Source organism: Psammomys obesus, unplaced genomic scaffold, assembly GCF_907164565.1.
Source record: "Psammomys obesus unplaced genomic scaffold, mPsaObe1.curated_primary_1811, whole genome shotgun sequence".
In the NCBI taxonomy this organism is placed as follows: Eukaryota; Metazoa; Chordata; class Mammalia; order Rodentia; family Muridae; genus Psammomys; species Psammomys obesus.
In genome coordinates this window covers 4,597,546-4,607,557 of record NW_026596095.1, presented here as the reverse complement: position 1 = coordinate 4,607,557, position 10,012 = coordinate 4,597,546, and the positions used below count along the sequence as shown (strand labels likewise).

The 10,012-nt window shown below is 43.2% G+C and overlaps 1 protein-coding gene across 3 annotated transcripts in view; it reads right to left on the bottom strand.

Annotated features, from left to right (window-relative positions):
• Lrrc39 (leucine rich repeat containing 39) overlaps positions 1-981 on the bottom strand; it is a 15,147-nt gene extending 14,166 nt beyond the window's left edge. For 2 of the 3 annotated variants that reach the window (XM_055628153.1, XM_055628155.1), the window contains exon 1: positions 662-981. In XM_055628153.1, coding sequence (XP_055484128.1) covers positions 662-774 — 113 coding nt within the window. In that variant the 5' untranslated portion in view covers positions 775-981. The remainder of the gene's footprint in view (positions 1-661) is intronic. The other variant, XM_055628154.1, reaches the window with a different exon arrangement.
• Between the last annotated feature and the right edge of the window lie 9,031 nt (positions 982-10,012).

Sequence of the window (10,012 nt, the reverse complement as noted above, 5' to 3'; positions counted from 1 at the left end):
AAACAGGAAACAACCTTGGAACCTGCCACAGAGGGCCTCTGAAAGCCTCTGCAGTATAGACTGTCAAAGCAGATGCTGAGCCTGATGGACAACTGATGGGCAGAGTGAATGGAATTTTAGGTAAGAAGTGGGAAATAGTAAGAGCTAGAGGGGACTGGAACTCCACAAGGAGAGCAACAGAACAAGATAATTTGAACACAGGGAACTTCCCAGAGACTCATACTCCAACCAAAGACTATCCGTGGAGATAACCTAGAACCCCTGAACAGATGTAGCCCATGGCAGTTCAGTGTCCAAGTGGGTTACATAGTAATGGGAAAAGGGACTGCCTCTGACATAATCTGATTGGCCTGCTCTTTGATCACCTCCCCCTGAGGGGGGAGCAGCCTTACCAGGCCACAGTAGAGGACAATGCAGCCACTTTTGATGAGAACTGATAGACTAAGATCAGAAAGAAGGAGAGGAGGACCTCCCCTATCAGTGGACTTGGGGAGTGGCATGCATCCAGAAAGGGGAGGGAGGGTGGGATGGGGAGGGGAGGAGGGAGGGGCTTATCGGGGATACAAAATGAATAAAGTGTAATTAATAAAAAATTAAAAAAATAACCTTTTTATAAATAGGAGGTTATGAGTTTTCACTAATCTAAAGTGTCATAGCATACTTGTGCTGAAACTCCTTCTCTCGCTTCACATCTTCATTGTGTTTCTTTATTCTTTCTTCCCAGACTTCCTTTACAGCACTGACGGCCCCAGTACAAACCACATTTTCTGTCATGATTTTTCCACATTGTAGTCAAGTCATCTACTTCATTATGTTCTGGAGAGCTGAATCACAGGCCGCATTAGAAAAGACCTAAGTATTCCAGAGGAAGAAAAACAACATTGTGTTTCAGAATATTAATGAGGACCATAGCAATTATGAGCAGTAATGTTTGTTGGATGCCTGTATCTTCCCAAAACTACATTTATTTATTTATTTATCCATTCCTTCCTTCCTTTCTTCATTCATTCACTCACTCATCCACTCACTGTTTCACTCAGAGACAGCATCCTCTGTGTTGCCTAGTTTGGCCTCAAACTTCTGAGCTGACACAGCCCTCCCTCTTCAGCTTCCCAAGCAGGTGGCTCTCAGGCGCACACCAGCATTCCAGCTACTCTGCATATATGTGCATGCCATGCCTTATTCTTAGCCCATCTGAAATATGACATGAGTATTTTTGTTGCCTTTGATATCCATATGAGGAAACTAGCCCTTTAAAGAGCACAGGTGATACATAAATATATAAATAAAATTAAATTAAAAAACAAAACAAAACACAAGAGCCCAGGTGGCAGGAGCAGAAACTGGTGCCCAATCTGCTTCCTTCGCCACTGCCTCATTCCTGATAACAAAAACCTGCAACTAGTCTTGTATCCGCCTGTAGGGAGTGATTAAACAGTGGATGTTAAGTCTGGGGCCTTCGAGACGGTTCCATGGGTGAAGGTGTTTGCCACTGAACTTGACAACATTCGGAGGCCGCAGGCCCAGGTGTGTCTATAACGTAGGGTTTTCCCACAAGAAAATGAATTAAGCCTGTTTAAAAAAAGAAAAAGGTGGGTAGAGAGGCAGTTCAGGGACTAAGAGCATTTCTTTCTCTTTCTGAGGACCCACATCATGAGGCTCCCACCACCTGTAACTCCAGTTCGTGGGGGATCTGATGCCCTCTTTGACTTCCAAAGGCACACCCACACATACGTAGTATATAGTTGTGCGGAAATACACACACGTTTCAAAATAATATAACAAATAACTTTTTACATGTTTTAAGAGAAAGAGTAGGAGTATTGGGAAGTAGGAAGTGGCCACGCAGAAGGCAGAAAGTACAGAAGCAAGAGAAGGTCACAGGAAGTGCAGCTGTGGCCAGAGCATGCTACATGTATGCATCAAGATGCTGTGGTGAAAGCCCTTTGTTTACACATAACATTTAATAAAAAGAAGAAAGAAAAAAACTAAGTAAAATCAATGAGGTGGACAAAACAGGAAACCCAAATGGGGAAAAAAAAGCGTAAATTTGTACTTAGCCTTAAGATTCTGTAGCTTAAGCCATACTAAACTATCTAAATGGCTGATTGTAATAGACTGACTCGACCAAGCACTGGTGAAGGTTTGAGAGGAATCCCCCCTAGTGCTGTGCATGGGTGGAATTGTAAGTTGGTTGTAACTGTTCTCGAAGAACACGTGCGATACACACGGTGTGTACATACCCACCCACTAAGAGGGAGAAAAGGCCTTCACCATGAAATGTGAACAAGTGTCCCCAACAGTGGGTTTTCAAAATAGCTCAGTGATAATAACAGCAATAACAACAATTATAATGTTAACAAGTGCCTCCTGGAAATTTACTTTCCCATGGAGGTCTTCATTTGGCAGGTCCAGGATGTTTGGCAAATCCTGTCTAAATTGCACATTTTCAGTTAAAATTATTCAAGGTGCAGGGAGGTAGACAGAAAAAGAACAGGAAGGAGCCGTTAGAAGAAAATTGAGAGTTGCTATGTCATTGGCAATATGCAGGAAGATAATAGGACAGGGGTGCTATTTCTAAGGAGTGCATGGAGCCCACAAACCAGAACTGAGTGTGAGATCTTTCTGCAGTCAAGAAACCTTGGGGTCAGGCATAATAGCAAATTCTGTTGATGGGCTGAGGCAGAAGGATGGTTAAGTTTGAGACCATCTTAGGATACATAACACCTTGCCAAAATAAGAAGGAAGGAAGGAAAGAAAGGAGAGAGAGACAGAGAAAGAGAAGAAAGAAAAAAGAAGGAAAGAAGACAGGAAAAAAATGAACAGATAGAAGAAAGGGAGAAATGGAGAGAGGGAAGGAGCCTCGAAGAACACGTCCTGGTGACCTGCTTGGACATGTTACCTGTAATGTGTGTGGTCTCTGATGTCAATAAAACGGGTGTGTGTTAAATACCTTCAAAAACAGAAAATTAAAATATTTAAAGAATGCAAGCTATCTCCGTATTTGTATCATTTTATTATATATAAACTCTTATTTGTTAACTTATTTCATTGTTGGAAACATTAAATATTAGCCATCTCTAATATTAGTTTCCCTAAAATCACAGATCTGCTTCAGAAAAAAGCAAGTTTGTAACAGTGCGTTTCTGCGTCCAACTTCTTTGTGAAGGAAAAACACTTAGGATAGCAGCGAGGTTAAGGGTGCGGGTGAGACAGTGGAGAGTCTGCTCCCCAAAGTTAAAAAAAAAAAAAAAAAGCCAAGAAACACAATTTTAAATTCTTTCCTGGAGGGAAATCTATCTCTTGTGTCCCCGAGGGTGACAATTATGGAGCGCCTACAACCCCCATAAAAGTTAAATTCAAGTTCAGTCCTACCACTTCAGTGGTGCACTCACGCGGGGAAACTATCACTGGCAATTTACTAACGCAGAAGGAATGGAGGAAAATTGCTTTGGAAAAGCACTTACTTACCGTCGGGTGACGCTGCAGCCATCATGCCCAGAGCTCCCTGATTTTCAGCTAGAAACAGAGCACACGTGATTCCACCCCCCCACTTCCCCCCCACTCCCCCCCAGTGTGGCTCCAAATGACTAAAACCCTCTGCCGGGTTGTAACCAGGTGAAAAGTAACGTCAGCTTAGTTCTAATTTTAGCTCATGGACAAGGCTGAGAATAGCAAGAATCACGTGGGACTTCTGTGTAAAGGTTCAGCTGATAATGTATGTGAGTGCATCGTGTAGACGGCGCTACAAACACTAGGAGACTCTCGGGGGCGGGGAACTTTTCTTTTTTTATGTTTAATTTCATCGTGCAGTGTATGAGTGTTTGCTGTGCACGTGTGGCTGTGTTCCACATGCATGCCGTGCCCTGCAGGCCAGAGAAAGGTGTCGGATCCCCTGAAACTGGAGTTAAGGATGGCTGTGTACCACCGATGAATGCTGAGAATCCATCCTGCTCTTCCGCAGGGACAAACGCTGGTAACTGCTGCGCCATCCCTTCTGCCCCACAGAGAAGAGAACTATTTCTACGCGCCAGTGTGGTAGTAAATACATAAAACTGGCTGTTGGGCTATATAACATTTATTATTTGCCCTATGATTATCACGGTGGTATTATCTAACCCGTTATCACAAATAGTAAGACACAGACATCTGTTAGATTTCATAATTGCCTTATTTACCTTGGGCTGGGCAGGCATTCCTGCGTGCCCTGCTGTCTGAATCACCTCACCATCCATCTTCCAGCCCCCATCCAATGCCATCCTCCTCAGCAATCCTGTCTTCCATCCATAATCTTATAAATACTTGCTTTTATTCTTCATGCCAGAAAAAAACAAAAAAACAAAAACAAAAGTTCTAAAAGTCCTTCCACTTTCCATGACTTACAGCTCTTATGTATTAATAGGATGTAATGGATCTATTTGAAGCAAAGGCACTTCAAAACACACGGATGTGCAACAGGCAAAAACCCGGTACCTTGGCCTAAAAGCAGCAGTGCATTAGATAAATGAACAGGGAAGGTGTGGCAAGGAACTCCAGTCAGTGTGAATAATCTTCAGTGTGGGAGGGATGCTGAAGACAGAATCAAGCTATGCTCACCCCCTCTGCCTCTCAGCTACATTTTCAAGTCTGGGGCTTCGAATTTAAGTAACTTCCAGTTTTTATCTTTCAGCTGTCATAGACAGGACTTAATTCCGTGCTCTTAAAAATTATGCATTTAGCTAGATGGTGGTGGCTCACGCCTTTAATCCCAGCACCCCAGGGAGGCAGAGGCAGGTGGATCTCTGTGAGTTCAAGACCAGCCTGGTCAACAGAGTTAGATTTAGGACAGCCAAGGTTACACAGAGAAACCCTGTCTTGAACGCCCTCCCATCAAAAAAGAGAATTATAAGTTTAGTTTTCAAGATTTGTGTACATCTGTACATAGACAAAATTTCAAAGATAACAAATCTCACTTTTACATTATATCTACACACACGCTCGCACACTTTTAGTGCTGTGCTGGAACACAGGGCCTTGTATCCACAGCTCTATAAAACTATATATTATTATGGTTTGTTAGCATATATTGTTTCTACAAAATAATGCATTTCATCATAATATTTCCTCTATTGAGTCCAGCCTAGTGTCCCCGAGACCTTGAAGACAGAGACAAAGAGAAAGTGAGATATGTATGGCCATATTGTTTCCCCAAAGCTGTACTGATGCACACTTCCTACCAGAGAATTCCAGTGTTCTCCACTTCCTCCCCAACTCTTACCTTTCACCTGATCCTCCTGCATCCATCCCTGAGTGCTAGGATTACAGGCACGCACACCATTCTGGGTTTTATGTAGTGCTTCTGCATGCTAGGTAAGCGTGCCATCAGCTGAGCTACATCCCAGCCCTTTCCCATATGCTGAATGAGGTGTCGGGGGCACAGTAAATTAAAAAGAGATGTTCATTCGTTTCCCCCCATGTTTATATAACCTGTTATTTTTTCTTCCTTTTTTCCCCTGATGATTTCCTTTTTAGTTGCTGTTAGACCCTAAATTCCTGATGTCCACTTGCTGTCATTCTCTTTCTCCCGTCTCCTATTACCACCAGGAACAGCTGTTGCCTGTGCTTTGAATTATAGCACCCCACGTGGCCCTCTGTAAAGCCTGATTGAGATGGCCTCTGCATACCAGAGCTATGTGTTCGTGTAATATTTCAGTTGGCTTTTGTGGGTTTCTTTAGACAGCCTCCATTTTTTTTTCTTAGATTCTAGAAAAAGACCAAAGATGGTAAAAGTTCCACTAAGAACTTGGATAGAGGTTTCCTGAGGCCTGGGGACAGAGTAGGTCCTGATATGGGGTCAGATGGTTTGTAAGGTAGGAGTTATGAGGTAGACTGGAGTTAAGGAGAGATGCAGTGAACCAGTCTTAGTTTTTAAATAGCGTATGTGGGAAAGGAACAAAACCATTGCCTTCCGTTTTGGGTTGCTCTAACAGGATAGTTGAGACCAGGTAACTTTTTGTTATTGTTATTGTTGTTTTTGTTTTTTCATGACAGGGCTTCTCTGTGTAACAGAGCCCTGGCTATCCTGGAACTCCCTCTGTAGACCAGGCTGACCTCGAACTCAGAGAGATTCACCTGCCTCTGCCTCCCAAGTGCTGGGATTAAAGGTACGTGCCAGCACACCTGGTGAGACTGGGTAACTTTTAAAGAAGAAAGATTTACCCTACAGTCCAGGAGACTGGGAAATTCAAGCTCCGGCGGTCACATCTGGTGAGTTTGCTGCATTACAGCATGGTGGACGGCGTCACAGGAGAGGAGGCAAGAGACGGGACTCCCAGCCTCAAGTCCTTCCACAACCCGTGTTAGTCCACCCACAAGGCTGGCATCCTCATGACTTGAGCATCTCGACCCCCAGGGCCTCCCTCTCAAGGTTTTTCATTGGGGATTAAGTTACCAACATGTCCCAACACGGTCAACAATGTGGTGAGCGATGCCATGGGGAACTGAGAAAGGCTCCGGGGAAAAGGACAGAGGGCCTTTTAAGTTCATTGTTCTTGGATGAGATTTTGTGCCACCTGCAACAAACATTTGCATTCAATTTATGAGACATCTTTATTCTCGTTGGATGTCGAAACATAGCTATTGAACCTAATTTGGAGAAAGGATATGTGCTGTCCTCATTGTGCCCTGAATCTAGCTATGGCCTTCTGCCTTGTTTAATTGCTTTTCCAGATATAATCTATAGCATGTGCCAGGCAATTGTGTTTATATTGGTTTGATCTGAGAAAGTTCTACAAGAGTTGCTCTGTTAATATTTAGTATGTGTTTACTGGTGTTATTTACATGTTTTAAATGCAAACCTTCCTTGGATCATTGCTTTCTTTCTTCCGTTTTGTGTGTAAAGCAGAAACTAAAGTTGTCTGCAGCACAAGACTGTAGCTCTCACCTCAGCCCTCCATTATTAAATGTCCTCCAATCCTAGATCTTGCAGACAGAGCTGCATAGGTCAATGGAAGTTGACACCAACACATGCTTTGGGGGAAACACTGAAACAGGACAACCACAGTAAGACTAGGTGGGTCAGCGAGATGGCTCAGCAGGTAAAGGCTGTTGGTGGGAGGAGAGAGCAACTCCCACGGGTTGCCCATGGGAGGCCCACCCACATACATAGACACAGACAGAAACTTTTTTTTTTTTTACAAAAAAGAACTGTCTAGAAACACAGCTTTTCTAATAGGTAGGAATATCTATGTATCCATGTATCTATCTATCTATCTATCTGAAACAGGGTCTCTTTACAGTGCCCTGGCTGTCCTGATCTATTTATCTAATCTAATCTAATCTAATCTAATCTAATCTAATCTAATCTATCTGAAATAGGGTCTCTTTACTATCTATCTATCTATCTATCTATCTATCTATCTATCTATCTATCTATCTATCTATCTATCCATCCATCCATCTATCTGAAATAGGGTCTCTTTACAGTGCCCTGGCTGTCTTGATCTGATGGTCTGTCTATCTACCTACCTATCTGTCTGTCTGAAATAGGGTCTCTTTACATTACCCTGGCTGTCCTGATCTATCTGATTGTCTATCTATCTTCCTACCTGTCTGTCTGAAAAAGGGTCTCATTACAGTGCCCTGGCTGTCCTGAAACACACTGTGTAGACCAGGTTGGCTTCAAATTCACAGAGATCCACCTGCTTCCAAGGTATTTGGATCAAAGGCATGTGCTACCAGACCTGGCCCATGTCGTGTCATCTAGCAATGGTATCATCCACTACGCAGTAAGCCAGAAGTAGAGACACTTCATCTGCCCAGTTAATTTGTTAGTATATTTTATTTAGATGTACTTTATGTTCAATATGCGTGTGAATGAGCACAAAGCACTTTTACATGGTATCAATTGTGAGTTGGCTTTGAAGTCAATCTCTTTATTCTTCTGGGGTAACTTGGGACCGGTTCTGTCTCAGGATCCACACAGAATTCATTCTACGGAACAGGCTCTGCTCTTCTCCACATTGTGCTTCTGGGCATGTCCAGAACACAGAAAATGCACTGCTGGCTGATGTAGCAAAGCGATGTTTGCCACGGGAATCAGCGTGCATTCCCAGGCCCCTGTCAGTGAATGCTTTGAGTTTGGAGGCAGTTCAAGGGAAAGAAAACATAGTAAGGGCCTAAATGTAGCTGATGGTCTGGTCCAGGTACCTTTGCAAAGATCCCTGAAAAACCATTCATTTATCTATCCACATTTCTCTCCCCAACTCTGTATCTGGGTCTCACTCAATGCTTACACATAGAATGAACTAACTAATCAAGTATGCAAAAATACTAGCAAGGCTTAAATGACCTCTAGGGAAGGTTTGTGCTCCTCACACTGTCCTGCTGAACACCATCTCCTTCTGACAGAGCTCACTTAGAAGTCAGAAAAAAACAAAAACAAAACAAAAAAAAACCTCCACAAAGTGACCTTGGAATATACACTGTGAAGTACCAAAACAGGCCAGTGGACTTCCCAGACAAACTGCCCCCTTAACCTTTTGACACAACCACAACTTACACAAGTTTCAACATAAGTTGTGTTTAAGGTCAGCATGCCGGACATTCATACCCATTCTGGTTCGTCTTTTTTCTTTCTTTCCTTTTTTCCTTCTTTCTTTCTTTTCTCTCTTTCTTTCCCTCCCTTCCTTCCTTCCTTCCTTCCTTCCTTCCTTCCTTCCTTCCTTCCTTCCTTCCTTCCTTCCTTCCTTCCTAAGACAGGGTTTCTCTGTGTAGCCTTGGCTGTCCTGGACTCTCTTTGTAGACCCACCTGCCTGTGCCTCCCTGAGTTCTGGGATTACAGGTGTGTGCCATTGCACCCAGCTCTGGTTCTGGTCTTTCAAACTTTCTTCTTCCGCAAAGATCAGAGAAATGATGTTCATAGCAAGTGGAGAGCTTTCTTTGCCTTTCTCACCAGCCCCTTCCAGCAGTGACTGGGCTTCTCCTCTCACCAGATGTACATGGACCATGTAACCTCAATTATTTCCATGTTAATGAGGAACTTGAACTTTCTGACCTCCCTGATTTAATTTCAACTCTAGGAGCACTGGAAGGTCTCCCTGTCCCAGGGTGTCCACTCTACTCACTAGCCTACACCTATGGCTCAGCCATGCTGCTGGAATCATGCTCTAGGTCCTCTGATTTCCTCCAAGGATATGTGCTCTCCCCAAGGCCCTGCACACAGAAGGAAATAAATTTTCCACTGTTCTCAATGGATGACAAGTAAGAGGATAACAGCAGGGAGTTGGGATAACTGCTCAAAGCTTCTCCTGGTAAGGCAGGAAACGTCTTGAGCCAATCACACTGGATCTTCAGGTGAGTATGTTGCATGCTTGCTTTTCCCCCAGCATGCCTGTCTCTTAGCTTTTTTGCTCTTCAAATAAGGAGTAAATTTTCACCGATCATGGTTACCTTTCACTTTAAATTAAGCGACAGGGAGCTTAACGACGGGATGTCCATCTTAGGATTCTCTTTTTTCACATGGCTCACAGCACCCTATTTGTTGGATTTTCCATCATAGTGATGTAACTGTATGAATTTTTTAGCTAGTTAATATCTGTCACCTTCCCTAGACTGTAAGTGAAAAAAGGGCAGAGACCAAGGAGGAATGCATTATGGGAGCAGTGCTTGTCTCCATACTAAGACTATAGTAGGTGTTTAATTTGGGGTAGTGTGGCCTGGCTCTCACTACGTAGCCCAAAGGACTTAGAACACACAACCCTCCTGCCTTAGCTCACCAAATGCCTGGATTCTAGTCATGTCCCCAGTTCAGTTCAAGGTTCAATAAATATATGAATGTATAATATATACAATGATATACACACAAAATAAAAAAAGGGAAGGAAAGGAAAAACAGCCAAACAACAAAACTGTAGTAGGGGAGAACTGGCTTCCGCAAGCTGTTCTCTGACCTCCACATATATGGCATATGCGTGTGTGTGCGCTCACACACATATATACACACTAAAGAAATAGTAAAAAATAACATACACAG